This window comes from Sinohyriopsis cumingii, chromosome 8 (assembly GCF_028554795.1).
Source record: "Sinohyriopsis cumingii isolate HCF-2022 chromosome 8, ASM2855479v2, whole genome shotgun sequence".
NCBI lineage: Eukaryota > Metazoa > Mollusca > Bivalvia > Unionida > Unionidae > Sinohyriopsis > Sinohyriopsis cumingii.
In genome coordinates, this window is record NC_142968.1 from 26,674,343 (window position 1) to 26,693,087 (window position 18,745).

At 34.1% G+C, this 18,745-nt stretch overlaps 1 protein-coding gene across 2 annotated transcripts in view; it reads right to left on the reverse strand.

Moving 5' to 3' along the window:
- The window catches only part of LOC149793179 (uncharacterized), an 83,117-nt gene that overhangs the window by 40,800 nt on the left and 23,572 nt on the right, over window positions 1-18,745 (reverse strand). For both annotated transcript variants that reach the window (XM_089967106.1, XM_089967105.1), the window contains exons 4-7: window positions 18,296-18,364; window positions 14,844-14,915; window positions 6,991-7,071; window positions 1,566-1,586 (exon numbers count right to left, since the gene is read on the reverse strand). In XM_089967106.1, the coding sequence (XP_089823232.1) occupies window positions 1,566-1,586; window positions 6,991-7,071; window positions 14,844-14,915; window positions 18,296-18,364 (243 nt within the window). The remainder of the gene's footprint in view (window positions 1-1,565; window positions 1,587-6,990; window positions 7,072-14,843; window positions 14,916-18,295; window positions 18,365-18,745) is intronic.

Sequence of the window (18,745 nt, forward strand, 5' to 3'; positions counted from 1 at the left end):
TTCACATATCTTTAATACTTTACTTAATTACAAGACTTACCAATGATATATAATCAGCAAAACTAAAATTGTTAATAAATGACACATTTGGTGTCAAATGTAACCCCAGTTGACACAAACTGTATTCAAAACTTATGACTGTATCTTCATTACCAAGCCGCAATTAGGCAGGTTTCATTATACTGCAAAACGCCTGCATACATATCATACTGAGAAGTAATTAGTTTGGTACTTCACTCTTAAAATATACTCTTAGGGTTGCTAGTCAATAGTTAGTATCAACAATAATAACACTGCAAAGTGCAATTGACAATAAATCAGGAATATCAAGCTCTCGGAATTTTTATCCAACTTGTCTTACATAAACTGCTGTACATGAAAACTGTTATATTTCAACTAACCATGGACAAATTAAACATTTATACAAAAGCTAACCATGTACTACACCTTAATGATCGACTCATGAGCAAATTTGATCTCTAATAAATTTTCTGATGAATACATAATGATCATTAGCACATCTCAAATGAGAGAAGGGTCAATAAGAACAATGATCTACTTCCAGTATTGACCTCAACAACTTCTCTAAGCACTATTGTGACTTACTCAGATTCTTAAAATAACATTGTATAATTTAACCTAATGGAAGTTACACTGAAACAACATAGGCCAAAACCAGAAATTGTCAACCGAGTGACCAAAACAGGGTATAAGTCATGTCGCTCTTATTCATGGTGGGTTTATTTTGTCTCCAGCTTCACAGCAACTTACATATACAACCCCTCATCAATTATTCATTCTATGGCAAAATGAGGCTGACCACATGGTTATGTATCATGTAATATGGCAAGCAGAGATAACCAGTAACTGCATCAATTTTGTAAAGTAATTAAATGAGAAAAAAAAATGCTTTCATGGAAGAACTGTTGATTGACCAAAATAGCTGTGCTCTGCAACCTTTCTTCCCTGATTTTCAATCTTGAAAGTCAATGTTTTTCATTAGGCATCACTGTACCATAGAAAAAATCTTAAAGTTTAAAGCATTGTTTTTTTGTTTTTTTTTTTAATTTAAAAAAATTGGCTTATCCCTGAAATATTCAGACTTTTAAACTTATTATTAAATGTGACAAAATGAAAACATGAACTCATCTTTGGTGTTAATAGAACTGATGAGATAGATACTTTACAGTTAGTAAATCAGGCAAGGATGTATACCTACCACATGGTGTTGAGTCTGATTGAAATATGATCTGCAAATCAATTAACTAAGTAATTCAAGTTTGAAAAACCAATTAAAACAGTCAATTTAACTAACTGGGCATGTGGCAAATGACAGTACATGTATTTTAGAAACTCCCCCCAAGTTTTCAGCACAGACGGCCAAGGGGCACAAAACATGGGCAGGGTTTCTGAAGGGTTGGGCAGGGCAGACTCTCTGTTCTATCTGGAATACTGAACTAATTGCTAGAGAAGCAAGAAAAAAATACATTTTGACAGCAAAATATTGATATGAATACAGGAAGAAGAAACAAAGTATTGTAGAGTAAGTCACTGATCATACTTACTTAGCAATGGCATCATTTTATCTGTAAAACAAGAGGTAATTACATGTATTGTCTATATAAAACAAAGAACTGCTTCCAGTTATATCAACATATATAATAAACTCTGTGTGTGAATGAAAGCTTGGAACTTGTTAAAGTGATACCAAACACATTATCAATCATAAACGCTTGGTTTGTTTTTCTAAAGAAGTCAAAAAGGTATGATAATTGTTTTTTGGGGGGAGGGGTTGGTCATTTTACTGCAAGATCATAAATCATAATTCTTTCTATAGCAATTTGCATTTGACAACCACATACTACTGTTATAATCAGAAAAGCAACATACAGGTTACAGTAACTGGGCTAGAAGTGAAATTAAATTTTTCAATTTGAGGATTTTTTTAAAACAAATTTTAAGGTTTTAATTCTTTGGTTAGGTTCAGGATACAAAGCAGTTATAAGATAATCTCCATGTTGAACATAACATTTATGAAAATTTTTACAAAGAACGCTTTGAGTTTGTTTCTAAATAAAATGAAAATAAAGATAAAGTAAAAATGAATAAATAATTAAAAAACAAATACCTACACATGCTAAGAAATTCTCAATCTCCAGGCTAATCTGACAAAAATACCATGTGCAGAAAGCGTTTTTTTGTAGGGTCAAGGTAAAGCCCTTCATCATTTTTTCCAATTGTTAGGTTGTTTATTTTTAAAATTCATGTTTCTTTTAGTTCTTTTAAGCTTTCTGTTTAGATTTCTAAGTTCAAGATGAAATTTTAGGTTTTTCAAGGTTTTTGAGGTCAGCTAATAATCTTGAATATAGTTGTAAAGACTTACTGAAAAAATTCCATGCAAAACTCGAATAAATTCAGGTGCATACCAGGAACAGTAGAATGTCAGTTTCAATTCATACCAGTGGATGAGCACATTAACCATATTAGATATCAGACTGGTACAATTTCTATTTAGTACCAACTTGACATCATAAGAAGTCTTTTGTTGAAAGCACAATGTCAATATGACCAGCCATCTAGCAGAGGTAGCGATAACAAGATTTTCAGGATGGCTATTGTGGCAGTCATATTAGAAGTTGGATCAACACCATTTTCATTTAAGAATAACTAGACATTATAAGAAGCCTTTCAGTGAAAATCCCATCCTCATATGACTATTCACTGAGAAGAAATTTTAAGAACAAGATATTCATGATGGCCACTGTGGTAGGCATATTTAATGGTATTATTTAGATCAACCAGACATCATAAGAAGTTATGTAAAAACCAATGTTAATAGAAACATCAGGAGGTGTAGTGAAAACATTATTCTCAAGATGACCACTGCAGTAGCCATGCTGGACATCAGATCAATACCATTTTCATACATCACGAAATGTCTTCTGGTGAATAATCGATTATAATATAAATTTTCATTCAACAGGATTAGCAAAAAAATATTTCCAAAATGGTTGCTGTGCCAGCAATATTGTATATCAGATCAGCCCCATTTTCTTTTAGGACAACTTGAAAGAGTCTTGTAGCAAAAATCCCATGTTGATATGACCATCCATTCAGGAGCAGCAGCGACAACAATATTTTCAAGATGGCTGATCTGATGGTCATATTGGCCATTATGGTACCATTTTCATTTAGAAGCAACTAGACATAATAAAAAGTCTTCTGTTCAAATCCCCATGTCAATAAGCCTTTCCAGTCAGGAGGATTAGTGATAACATCTTCAAGATGGCCATTGAAAACCCTATGTTAATATGACCAGCTATTCAGAAGGAGTAAGAATATCAAGATTTTAAAGCTGGCCACTAGATGGCCATATTAGATACAGTTTTCATTGAGGATGAGTTAGACATCATAAGAAGTCTTCTGGTGAAAACCACATGGGAAAATATTGGACATCAGTTAGTACAAGATTCATTTAAAGACCAAAAAGTCATCATCAGACATCTTCTGGTGACAACCCCAGGACAATATTGCTTTCATTCAGGAGGATTTGCGATAACCAGATTTTCATATTGGACATAAGATCAGCTCCATTTCATTTAAACCAACTAGACATCATAATAAGTCTTTTTGTGAAAACAATCATGTTGATTTGACTTGCCATTCAAGAGGAGTAGAGATAACACAATTTTGAAGTTGGCTGCTCTAGAAGACTTACTGGCCTCAGAACAGCACAATTTTTCATTTTGGACCAACTAGACATAATAAGAAGTCTTCTGGTGAACAACTCATGTTAATCTGATTTTTTATTAGCATCCATTCAGGAGCAGTAGTCATAACAAATATTTTCAAGACGGCCACTGTGCAAGCCATAATGGATACCAGATCTGCACCTGAATTTCATTTATGACCATCTAGATGTCATAATAAAACTTCCTGTGACCCCCCCCCCATGTCAATATACTGTATCTCCATTCAGGAAGAACATCAATGGTGGCCATACTGAATATCAGATGAGCCCCATTTTCATATATGACCAACTAGACATCATAATAAGCCTTTTAGTGCAAATCCCTTGTTGAAATGGCCATCCATTCAGAAGAAGTAGCAATAACAAGATTTTCAATATGGCCACTGTGCTAGCCATATTGGCTGTCTGAGTAGCACCATTTTCTTTAGGACTATGATCAGTACAGCTTAACAAATAAAACAACCTAAACAAAAAAATAGTGATGACATTATAGATCTGCATCAAAAATCTGCAACCTACAAATGACAGTCAGTTATCATCCTGCATTGCAGCATTTCTCTGAAAGGCCATAAGCCATCTGATTTTCTCAAATAATTGTACTCAGTTTGACAGTATATCATGATACAGAGGTTTTAAGAAAATAATCAAAGATTGTAAAATACTGAAGTCCAAAATCTGTAAATAAAATAACTTCTAAATTTCTAGTAAATATAGAAAACAGAACACTGTCATTTACATAAAACTGAGAAATTCATTTTATACAAAGAAAACAAATTCTATCCAAAACACCCATATTTATACAGACATTTGCTTTTCATTTTTCCAAAATCAGATAGCCACGGCCCCTCTAAATCTAGAATGGGCCCCTCTTATCTTCTAAGCAATTTGCCTGTCAGGCTTGTCAAAAGAAGAGTTATCTACTTTGCCTAATAGAAACCTTGAGCAGCATTTTCATTGTAAGTTCTTAAAAGACACTGGTACATTTCATAAGAATCAGTCCCCTACTGGGGCTCCATTTGTGGTTCCCTCCACCCAGTGAAGATTGTCTGCTTAACTGTATTAAAAGCATGTGAAGCATGTGACCATTGAATGGAAAACAGAAACATTTTTTTCTCTGTATCTCATTGATTAAATATAATTAGAGCTCACTTGCTCTACATGAATAATAATGAGCTGTCCCTTGCTCACACTAATGTGTGAATGTATTACTGGTCAAATATCTTGAACTGTACTTGTTTGACCATTGATAATTTGGCACTGTCAGGGGATTAGTTACTTGCAAGAGCCTCCAATACCGGTATTATGTTTTCATCCAAAATGAAATGAGGTATATATAGTATTTAATCCATGCAGTTCAAAGAGTTGGTAGCTGTTGGATCTATTGATATACAGAGTGAGTGTTTTCTGTAATTGTGACACATCCATAGTACAATCACATTACAACACTGTTTTTATTGATTGATACAAGACTAATGACTCTCTGACATCAATATAATTTTCAACTTTGATGGAGAAACATGTGGAGACTGTTCCAGTATTCAGAAAACAAATCTACTTGGTACTGGTTTACATTAGAACCTGGAGAAGCCATTACTTTTAACAAAAACAAATCAAAGCAAAATTTATGTAGACATGGTCATATAAATATTGTCTCTAAAGTACACTATTTTGAGAGGCAAAATAATACGCACTGGAAATTAGTAAGTTGAAGCATTTTTTAAAGATCTTTTCATTTAAGGTAAAGTACGGTACTTTCAACAATGTGTCACCATAGTAGTAAAAAAATAAAATTCTGCCAGGCAAGTGGTTTTTGAGCAAAGGTAATTAATTTTGTTAATACCACTTGTTCTAATTACAGTGGGCCTGTGTCTGAACAAAATTTCTTTGATAACTGCTTAAAGTATAATAATGTCCCAAGACAATCACAGATGGTGCCACAGTACCTCAAAATTGTGAAAAGGAGATCAATTACTTTTTAACTGTTTTTCAAAGAGTAACTTGCTACAAATATCATGCTCCATTTCAGAAAAACTAAAAATCTGAACAGTGTGATTTCCCCTACAACTAATACCCCCCCCCCCCCAAAAAAAAAGACAACAAGAGTAAACAAGCAGCCAGATGTATGGTTTGGCAAATCGATGGAGACACTGTAAGAAGAGGCCCAAGTGGGATCACTCATGTGGTTAATATGTACCAAACAGCCAAATACAAGATCACATGACCACAAAATCAGGCTGAAAAGGATGCTTTATCTATAAATTTCATCATCTATTGTTGATTGCAAATGCTATGAAAAGAACTGTTTCAAGGTTTCTCTTGATTTTGTATCTTTGTCCATAACTGATGACATATCAGCATGATTCATCCAATGTATGCCTCTACACCAGGAAGTTTTCTGTCAAAGCTGGTCAAATTCTGGATGAGTGGTTTCCGCAAAGCTGTTTAATGGTTATCCTATTGTTAGTAATGGTGGCCATATTTGGTAGTGGATTGGCATCATTTGCATGAACTTGAAAACACTTCATGCCAGGATGATTCATGTTTCAAGTTGGTAAAATTCTCTCAAGTGCTGTTTGAGGAGATATCTAGAGGATTTTGGTTTGGTTTGGTGCTATACAGCATGGCAACACAAGTAGATTATTTAGTACCAAGGCTATTGGAGGAAAGTGCCTTGCCAAAGGACACACCATGGTAGCTGACCCACACTGGTCTGATAGTAGGATTCTATATGATCATCCATTCAGGAGGAATAGCAATAACAAGATTTTCAAGATGCCCACTATGGTAGCCATAATAGATATAAGATTGGTACCATTTTCATTTACAAGAAATTATAGGAAGTCTATTCATGAAAACCCCACATCAATATGATTTTCCACTGAGAAGTGCAGTAATAAGATTGTGAAGATGGCCACTGTGATGGTCGATCATGCTGGACATCAGTTTGGTGCCTTTCTCATTTTAAGATCAACTAGGCATCAAAAGAAGTCTTACATCATTCTACTATGTTCTAAAAGTTTCTTGTCTAATTCACTATAAAACATTCAGGTACAAATTGTTAAAAAAAAAAGACTTGTTCAACTTCTTTTCTAATGAAAAGTAGTTTCAATCATGATGGCAATCTGATGACCTTCGAATTGTCATATAGGAAATAAATTCCACAAACGTATTGTACACTTATAACTGTAAAGTCTGAGCAAAATAGAAAAAGGAAGAGAGTTTTATTTAAATAACAGTACCTTCTGTATCATCTTTTTGACTCTGAGATGTAACAAAAAAATCTTTCTGACTCTGAGCTGTAGTGGTGTCATGATTGGTTCCTGAAAGAAACAATGCAAAATACTGTATGGACTTTTTTCTTTACTGATAGATGCATTATTGCCCTATGGTCAAATATGCTGCACTCTTTTGAACTGCAGACACATGTAAGTAATGGGTAACAATATGCACAATTTCACCAATAAATAAAAGAAATAAAATTGGTATAAAAAATGGCAGCTGACAAGTGGAAGAATAGAATACATTATCCTCAGAGTATCAATATTATTATTAATTTTTTTGCTTTTGCTTTCACTTAGTCCAGGTAGGAGATTCTAGAGAAATCTTTTTTATCTCATCTATAAATGTTTGTCAATTAGCTGAGACCAAACCAGTTCAATTGCTATGCCTGTTCCCTGGATAAGACATCTTACTCCATAGTGTCTATAAAGATAGTCTTTTATGTGCTGAGATGCTGTTAAACGTGAATCAACTACTTCTTGTCAGTATTTAGCATCCCAGTAAATTTTAAACTTTTAAATTAATAAATCTTAAATATGGAATATTGAATAGATTATTATTTCTGCTCAAAAATAAGATTTTTCACAAACATTAAACTTGCTCTACCCAAGTTTCAAATTCTTGAATCGGTGCTTTGCTGACTACTATGCCATATTTCTCATCTGTTCCATAATGCTGTATTAGAGTTTTACGTAAATCAATGCCTTACGCTGCTTGTTCAGACAAATTTTGATCAAATACAAATCTTTATTTCTTAGTTTCATTTCTTGAATTTTATTTATACAGTTTATCTTAACCCGTATAGGGCTACATAGTTTTGTAGCACTAGATTCTGCAGGGATAAATTGTTTGTGCAAAGAAAAGAAAATAATTTAATTGTATTCTACTTTTAGATTTTCTTTATTTAAATTAAGCTTGTAAATTGGCTACCCTTTTGTACACAAGAATTTCATGTGAGATTTAACTCATGTTAGTCTCATATGCATTTCAATATGCAAATTTATTAGGTAGAACTCACAAAAGCAACAAATCTGAAAATCACATGGACAGGAATTTTATATTGTTAATATAAGCAAGATTTTGCTCACGTGATCAAGAATTTCTTGAGTGAACAAGACTTTGCTTATGGGAAAATCACACAAGCAGGACATGTTAATATGAACAAGATTTTATTCATGCCAGCAAGCATTTCCTTTTAATTTTAGATCATATCCAACTTATTATTAAGGTAAGATTCCAGAAATTCAGGCTGCTACATAGAAAGATGAGCTCTTCAGTCAAAGGAATCTCTCACAGCTGATTTCTCGAACATGTGGGAAACTCTTCATATTTTTGTTCTGCATGGCTTTTGAATTTTTTTTACTTCACTTCCAAATAGAAATCAATTTGATGGAGGATGGTATCAGATGGTTATACTTCAAATTGTACACTAAAAGGTTATAAACAAGAATGTTAGCCAATTAAATTACACTTTACCACCTCTTTTAAACAAATTCTCTCATACAATATTAGGTGAAAAACAAGAATGTTAGCCATTTGAATTACACTCTACCATCTCTTCTAAACAAATTCTCTCACAATAAAATTCTGCACCCTTCCCTGCTTCTTACATGATTCAGGTATAATGAACTGAAATAGATTGCAGCAAAATGTACTATGTAACCTAGTGAAAAAACAATTTCACCATTTACCTGCTTAGCAGAAAGCATTACAATTTTTAGTTCAACATTTAAAAAGCACTAAACACATCTTATGATCATCTCTACGTGTTATTTAAGTCCATCCTTTAAAGAGATGCTAAATTTTAGTTTTACCATCCATTTTGAAAGAACTATGACATATGTTAAACGATTGGTATTTTAGATCTTTAAACACAAGAAAGCAATGAAATTACACACTTGATACCTTAAGACCTTTGAATTAGAATGACTTCAGTCTTCTTGGAAAATGAAAATAATTGGATGTAATGACCTCTAAACAACAGCTGAATTTGATATGCAAGAAGAAAAAAGCCCCTAAGAAAAATGAATGTAATTTTATAATCTTGTCAAACTATTGTCGATAACTGACAACATAACTACTGTTTGGCAGGTGCAGCAGTTGATAATAATGATCTGCAAAGTTATCATCTAAATGATTATTTGAAGCAAGATGACAAAGTCATATCATTTGACTATTTAAATCGTAAGAGAAAACTGTGCAGCAACAATATAAAGCAGCTGCCAAACTGCAGTCTCATAAACTGGCAAAATGTAACACAGTCTTGATTTTACCCACCAACATGATAGTTCTCCTTGATTTTGAGTTATCTCTGGGGTTCTATAATCAGCTGCTGCACATGTATGTAGTGTTTGCAATGAAATTTCCCAAATTAATAAGCTAACTGTGAGGGTTCAATCTTGAAAATGGAGCCTGTTTGAAAACGAGGCTGCCAAGGTAGTTTTGTGTTCTAATACCTCAAATACATGCATACTGGGAGGTTTGTAAATCAGTCTGCCAAAGGAAGTAACTGCCATTAAGGTATTGATACCAAATAAGACCTCTATCATGGAAAACCACATTTCATCTTGCATGATTTTATTGTATGATTTTTTTTTTAATGCAAACTTAGCTGGCAAAATGGGACAGATCTATCTCTCTCTCTCTCAAAGAAAATAAAAACTACATACATTTTAAAAAATTTATTTAGTATGAAAAAAACTGAATTTTTTTCTTCTTTTGGCAGCAGATAATAATAATAATAATCATAATCATAATCACCATCATCTTTAAAGTTATTGATACTATTTCACACTATTCACGCCAACACTTACAGTCATAACATCAGGGACACATATAATATGCCTGATGATAAAAAGTTTCTCAGTAGAATGAAATTTTAAAAATAATGATTAGCTTTTTTCCTCTTTTGGGGGGCAAACAATACCCATTATTTAAGCACTGATCTTGTATGGAAATGTATAATACAGGCAATAAAACCACATGGAGTTATTACTATTGTTATGTGATATAAAAACTCTGCCTTATTGTCAATCATAGTCAGATGTAATGGAAAAGAATGTTTTCTTCTAAGTTCTACTTCCTTGTGTGAACATTCAAATTCTCACTTCAGCAAAATCAGCATGTGTGAAAATTTCGTTTGTTTTTCATCGGCTCACTAGATCTACACATGAACTTACAATACCCCCCCCCGTTTGCATACATTTCTAACAAGGTTCTCATGTGCAGCTTATGAGAAGTTCACGAGAATTGGTAAGATCTTCCTGAATTTTTCTGTACATGTGGTATTTTGAATTTCTACATTTAGTTTTGAAATACTGCTTTCTCATCATCACTATCATCATCCAGTATTTGCCAATGAAATTGTCATCTGAAGATGAACCACACTGGGAATCTGCCATCTGGGTTTTCTAGGTAACCCTTATTTTAAATACGCATTTGTAAAGCTTCCTTGATGCAAGGTTCATAATATTACAGAATTCTTGTTCAAGGGCCCAATGCACCAATCAAATTTAGTTTAAGAATCAGTCATGTGAAGCTGAAAAAGCCAGATATGTAAACAGTTGCCTACCTGAAAAAAGATGGATGTCATGACAAGTGCTAAGACACCTCTACTGACGTATGCCACGAAAAGCACTTTAAGGTGAGTGGTTACATAAAAATTTTTACTGTCCAGAGTACATTTTCATATGTGCAACTTTAAACTAATTTGCAGGAGTTCTCACACCTCACTGCTCTCCAGGTGTGCAAATTCATAAAATGTTTGCGTGATTCGCATGCCCTGGCTGCATGTCTGTGGTGTAATGCAAATGCAGACTCTTTCCCTGTTGTTGGGTAATGAGGTAATGTGGAGGCAGGGGGAAATAGATCCAATCACTGACCCTATCCCTAGGTTTTATATGTGTTCTTGATTGCTAGTTACCATCAATGTAACTCATGTCTGTATCCAATCACTGATGATGACCAGCCAAGTAAAGTCAATGGCAATCTAGACCTGTGGAAAATATCCCCCCCCCACGAAAAACAATGAATTACTCTCTTTGGGTTGCATGAGCTGCTATTTGCCTGACCTTGGGTACTTTGAGAATGTTGACCCTCCCCCAAAAGAGTTGGGGTGAGTAGGTGCGACTATATATTCCATAATAGGGCTCAGTTCTACCCCCACCAGGGTAAGACTGTACTTATGCTTTGGATGGCACATCCCTTCACACCTAGTCAGGGGGTGCACTTGATCCCAACATGCTTAAATGTGTTAATGATAGATCCTGCCCTCTTTTTAGAAGACAAACTATCATATAGGGTACACTGCTGCTCTTCTCTCTTTTATTCAAGGGAGTGCAATCAATCCTCTGAGAAATGGCTGTTACCTCCTCAGAGGCAGTAGAGTCATGGTTCTCTCCTGGAAAATGCCTTCTCTCCCTTTTCTTTTATTTGGGGAGTGTAGTCCATTCCAGTCATGGTATGTACACTCTAAGAATCATAGGGATACATAGGGAGAGGAAGAAGAATGCATTTCTTGCCTCCTTTTATAATATATGATTTTTTCTCGGAACATGACGACAAGTTGGACATCTGTCCAATTGTGTACCATCATAAACTACCTTGTAGGGCTCTTCTTGTGGTCATAACTACCCTCACATGCAATATCTGAAAAGAAATTTCTGAAGCAAGAACCTTTTTTGGATGACCAAAACAATGATGCATAATGACAACATGGGCTGCATCTGCTTTGGTGTTCTTTTCTACTTAATTTTCTTAAATAAAGAAAAGAAAACACCAGACTTTATTAGCATTCCACTAAACAAATTATAAAAATTGGAACAGTGTGCATGAAATATATTAATGCTCAAAACATTAATTAACAGAACGTATAATTTCTAGGTATAGTTCACAGATTAACTGCTATTTACAATACTCAATGCATTAATAATAATAATGAGACCAATAGATGAACACCTGTAAAATTGCACATTCAAATGTAAATATTGAACAGATAATTGTGATGACCCATTAGTAATCATACATATTCTTACAAGCAAAATCCCAACCCAACAAGAAGTATGGAGAGCAGGTCAGGTTCATCATGCAAAATGCATTAAATAAATTATCACTGGACTATCAAATGATAATTTTGATAATTACAGAATGAGGTATAACCTTTTGCTAAAATTAAATATGAATATCAAGTCCTGATGTGGCATAACTATCACTTACATGAACTTTTTCGTCAGGCAAGTATTAAATGCTAAATAATACCACCTCTGATATTCTCTAAATGATAGCAAGATTTTCAAGATGGCTATCGTAGTGGCCATACTGGATGTAAATATTACCAAATAAGTACCTTAAGAAGTCTTCAGGTGAAAACCCCATTATGATATGACCAGACTAACTACCCACAACAAGATATTCAAGATAGCCACAGTGGAGGCTATATTGGCAGTCAGGTCAAGATCATTTTCATGTATGGCCAAACTGACATCAAGAGGTATTTTATTGAAAACCCTATGTTGATATGAAAATCTAAGTATTCAGCAGAAGTTGCGATAACAAGATTTTCAAGCTGGCCACTGTGGTGACCACACTTTGTAACCATTTTCATCTAGGTCCAACTAGACCTTGGGATGAATGTGCACATAAAGTTTTGTGGCAATCTTCAGTTGACAAGGAGTGGCAAAAACTAAGTTTTGTTAATGTCCGTTCATACATCTGACCAATGACAATAGGTCATTCCATAAGCTCTTCTGATCTATGGCCAGTTCGGCTAAAAACAAGATGACAGAGGAAATGCAAACATGAGCAGAATGTAAAGGAAAACTAAATGCAATTGAATGCAAAATTAATGAAATATAGCCAGTTTAGTAAAATTATCTGTTTCTAGGCCTGCACTATATGCTATTTCATAACACCTTGGGGAGTAGTAAATATAAATAACATCTGCATTTTAGCCACCTCTTTAGCACAATATTTGCATGTTCTTAAAAGGAGTTGTCCACACAATTAGTCCTTTGTACATCAGATTCAGTCAGAATAACATACATGCTGTTTGTTCAAATGTAGGAGGGACAACACAAATGAAGTGTTGATCACAGTGCCAAGAGCAAACTAGGACATAATGCCATGATGGCAGTATTCTAATGATTGCATAATGTTATGAATATGGCTGTTTCAAGGTTTCTCTATGCTTTGTATCTTCACCAATATGGCACATCAGCATCAGCTGTCCTACACTGAAAGACCTTTATGACAGATGATGTCAACTTTAATAATTATATTGGACATTTATTGAGATAAGGTAGGTTAAAGATTTTCTTTTTCTTAAAGTCATATTTACTTGCAAGTCAAGCATCATAAGCGTAAATTTTAAAGGCTTCTAAGCTAGAATGTTTTGGGATTTTTGGGGGTAAAATTCTGTTAAATCACAGGTTTTAAAAAAGAAGTCATAAGGTTTTTCCATCTTTTTAGTAACAGAATCCCTATCTATCAACAGATAAGCATAATTTGTATAAAGCTGAAAAACCTTCATAACAAGGGGCCTCGAGTGGCCGAGTGGTCTAAAGCGCTCTCCATTACGGATCACTGCCATCTCACCTCTGTCTGCGTGGGTTTGAGTCCAGGATTCGGCCAATGTGGGTATGTGAGAAAGCTTGCCAGTAGCTTCTCGTGGGTCGGTGGTTCTTCTCAGGGTTTTCCCGGGTTCTTCCTCCACCATTAATACTGGCCGCCATGTATAGGCTGTTGTGTGCTGAAAAATGGCGTTAAACCCCACAACAACAACAACAACCTTCATAACAGGGTGATTTCTGTGTCTAATTTGATTATGTTCTTTTCAATCGTTTCTGAACAGAAATTATTTAAAACTGTTTTTTAATTCTGTAAATAGTGGAAGCATCACTGTTGTGGCAGACTGGTATACTTTATATCAACTTGAAAGGCCTCCATTACAGGGTTCTTTCTGTTGAATTTGGTCAAATTCTGTTCAATGGTTTTAAGAAGATGTCATTAAAAGGTTTTATTCTTCTTAGCAATGACAACTGTATTTGATGAACTGAGAGATTGCCATCATCTGTATAATTGGCATAGCCGTCATATTTGGATATCTGTTAAATTTGGTAAAATTCTGTTCAGCTTTTTTCTTTCTTACTTTTTTCTAATGATTGAAGCTTTTACAAGATTTTTCTAGTTTAGTGATTTAATGATAAATTGGTATCATTTGGACAAGTTTCAAATGCCTTGAATAGTTCATGCTCAGAGATTTTCAATAAAATTTGGTCACACTGTGTTGAAAGAAGTTTTAAAAGAAGCTCTTTGTATTTCTATTTTGAATAATGGTGGCCATTTTATATGGCATATCACAGGCATTTTTATATACGTGAAAGGCCATTATATTAGGATACTTACACTCATATTTTGTTAAATTCAGGGGAGTGGTTGCTGAGAAGTCATTTGTCAGTTATAATTTTTTCGCAAAGTTAGTCTCATTTGATTATGGATTGGCATCACTTGAAAATACCTAAAAGGCCTTTATGTCACAATACTCCCCATCAAATTGGGTTGAAATTGGTCGAGTTCTTTTGAGAAAATGAAAATAGAAATTGTTGATGGATGATGCATGTTGTCACAAGGCCATACCATAAATAAACTCACATTACAACCAGGTGAACTAAAAAAATATATATATATATAAAAATATAAAAAATAAATAAATAAAACCCTCACTGAATGATGATGACACTGTTGATGTAATGATGCAAACATCAATAGAAATAAAAAAAATGAAGCACAGCTACCATCAAGCAAATGATAAATTTACCTAAAGATTTCTTGAAAAAGTCCAGCTGAAGATTATTCAGTGATGATAGGATCTGATCCCCTGTCAAACTGTCTGTAACACAAGAAGTGTTATTCCTACATAAAACGAAGAACTGCTTTGTATATCATCACATTCAATAAAACATATGTAAAAGAAAGAATGGAATTATTATATCAAGTAAATCAGAAAGTTATAATTTTCATTTACTTTTTGGACATTTTCACTGCAAGACTGAACTAAGTAAAATTCTTTCAATAACAAGCTGCACTTGCTAACCAAATATTATTGTATTATTTGCCAGGCAATCGATTTGTAAAGGCCTACTGAACAAACTTCCTGAACAAGTTGAATAAATATAAGTTCATACCTGAGATAATATGCTCATGGAAATTGACACATATGATGTTTTCCCACCAGTAAATGACACAATACTGTGCGTGTCCCTGTGAGACTTTTTCATCAGGAAAAAATTTAAAGATATTCTACACCAGTTACTGTTAATTTTCTTTACCAGATGGCCAATCATATCCATGTTTATGCCCGTAATGGACAAGTTGCTGAAGGTGAAAAAACTGTATGAATATCCATTTTAGTATAATATATCTGGCAATAAAAACATTCAAAGTCTGTGGTAGTTGTCTGAGTTGCAATCTGTAATGTATTTTCAAGGTCAAAGTCACACCTACGACATGGAAGAATTTATTCGGAGGTTGAACTAATGATAAAAGACACTAATTTTATGCAAATACACAATCTGTCATTTAATTATTCATGTATTAATTTGGAAAGAAAAGTAATTTAAAAATGGGCAATTATTAACCAGATATTCAAAACTGTTAATGTTTTCAGGAGTTACTTGAACACATGATAAAATAGTTATTGCAATAATGCTGTGTCCAAGAGAAATATAACAGTACAGTGCTGACAACAAAGTAAGGTGGCAAAACTATCCAAGCAAATGAGATTATCTTTCTATCAGAGCTACTAGTGCATTATGTTCCACAATTATTCTTTAATCCCTTTAAAATCTTGTGTGCCCCCCACCCCCAAACTTGAAGGAAGTGGGTATATAGTATCCCCTGCCTTTTGTATCCAACATGCAACCTGAAATATCTCAAGCAGTTCAGGGAGAAGATTGTGATAATATGGATGGACACGATTAATATAAAAAATTAGGATGGTAAAATGCCAATCAGAAGTTTACAGGGGCCTGAGTGGCTGAGTGGTCTAAAGTACTCTCCGTTACAGATCACTGCCATCTCACCTCTGTCTGCGTGGGTTCGAGTCTCGGATTCAGCCAATGTAGGTATGTGAGAAAGCATGCCAGTAGCTTCTCGTGGGTTGGTGGTTCTTTCCGGGGTTTTCCTGGGTTCTTCCACCACCATTAATACTGGCCACCATGTATAGCCTATCGTGTGCTGAAAAATGGCGTTAAACCCCACAATAACAAAAACAGAAGTTTACAAGACACTATATCTAGTCACATCAGGATAAATAAGCATATTAAGTTTCATGAAGATATGTCAAAGGCTTCATGAGACATTAAGTAAACAAACAAGCAGGTCAGGCTGACTCCAGTGGTATATTTTGTTTGCAGGCTTATCAATATTTCCTGGAATTAGATGATGTATTTAACTAACCACCTGGCAGACGGTGAATCTGCCAGTCAACTATTACACACTGACTCCAATGAACTGCTAAAACAATGATCACCAGCTTTATTAAAGTCCCATTTTTTATATCAGAAAATACCCCAAATATTGATCCCTATCTGTTGAACTTGAAGAAAATCGTGATCAAAATTGGTAACAGAAACTTTGATGTATCGCTTGTTTTATCATCGAAAACAGTAGACAGGACCTGGAAATTTTAATCCACACTATGAAATATCACATTTAAAAACAGGTCATACAATTTTTTACATTTTCTTTCCAAAAGACATTCCTAGTACACCACAATTAACGAGATGTAAAGAAATTTTGATCAATGAAAATGTCACTTACGCAGCGTGGAGGCAGTGCTTTAATAAAAAAATACAAATTAAATAATTTTTTTATAAATTGTTTGTTCTAGTTCTATCATTTAGTTCTTTTTAGTGTAATCGTCATAAATGCAATGTGTCCTCTTGAAATTAAACGTAAAATGCGTCAATCTACCATAACAGCTATGTCCGCAAGCATTTCTCTGAGAACCTAATTAAGTGCCGACTGTGTTTTGATATCTGACTTCCGGAAGTATTTGTTGTATTGTTGCACTGAATTAAAAGCTGGCCTCCTTTGTATTATCACGTTAATTATGTCTTTTGAATCAAATAAAGTAGGTGGAATAAAAGAAATGTTAAAAGGCACGAAAATCCATCAAACTTAAAATCTAGCGGCCCCGGTTGTATGTCAGGTGAACTCACTTCAACTGATCAATCGAACACTTATAAATGTTATTGTGTATGTAAAAAAACTACCTTAAATTACCCAACTCTTTCATAACTGTGATCAAAGATAACAAGGCAGCCAAGTGAAATAAATGCTTCATAAAATAAAGAGCTTGTATTCTCAAATACGGACCATTGTGGGCAAGCGACTTTCAGAGAATTCTTTTACTGGCACATAGAGATATCCTCAAGGATGATATGAAGTTTCATTATTACTTCCAATGAAATCACGACATCAATATTGTACTAATTGAACAATACAAAAATTGAGTTTCGATGTAGACGATTGTCTCACGAAATAAATGTCGCGTCTTTTAGAAAAAAAGGAATCTTGTTTGGCGGTGTATCAACAGTTAGTCTGCAATGGGGACTCGTGATTTGGCAGGATAATATTAAACACCACTACAAGAACGAGACTCATCAAGAAAACAAAAAGCAGTGATGTAATAAACAGATGTTTTCACATACACGTGATGGTTGTTGAAACCAGTTGGAACGATCTTTCATATGTTGGACATTTTGAAAATAAATGTTATTTAACAGAATAACGAACAACTTCATTAGAAAAAGCGCACTATTAAAAATTATTATCGACGTGATTGTAAAATGAGGATTCAGTCAATAAATAGCCCAGTTCCATAATGCCGCTCCCCCCTCCCCGGTTTTCTCAATGTCAAAGCGATTATTTCCAATTTTTGGAGTTCCTCTGTAACTCGCGCCTCGCTTATAGTGCAGTCTATGTTTGTGGACCCCGTTATGCGCAAGTTATCGAGGGAAAGGTGTATATTCATAAGTCCTGCTACAATCACTGCAAAACTTTTCAAAAAGAAAAATTAGTTTTAAAGAAATATATATGCAGAAAAGTAGGTACAGAATTCTTTGTTTTCCAGTTAGTTTATTCCAACATACATATACAATTTAATGCAAATACACTTTAAAGTTTACGTTACAACTAGTATGGAAAGAAATATAGGAAAAAAATGAACAGAACTGTATAGTGAAGCAAAAAGTATAAAAATTATACCTAAATATTTCTTCATACAAACTGTATCATTCAGGCACCCTTGGATCTGCTCTTCCTTTGTCAATTCTTCTGCAAAACAAACAGTAGTTATCTGTATTTCCTTCCAAAGTAAACATGCTTATATTCACAAGAAAGCACTTAACAAACAGTGAATGAATGAAAACTTTGAAGCTGGTAAAGTGATTAATAAACAATTTATCATTCATCAAAGAATTTTCTGCCTGAGACCAATAAATCAGAAATATTTTTTTAATGTATTTCTTACTGTCACTTTCTTAAAGACTAAGATAAAAGCAAATCACTAGCATGCTTTTTTTGGTAACTTGATTCAATTAACAAAAATATGATTGGTTGTCAGTGTTGATATTGTTACATACAAGTCCACTTAAAACAGGTATGACAGTCATGTCTTTCATTAAAGACAACAAAAACAGTACCATCTCTATTTCA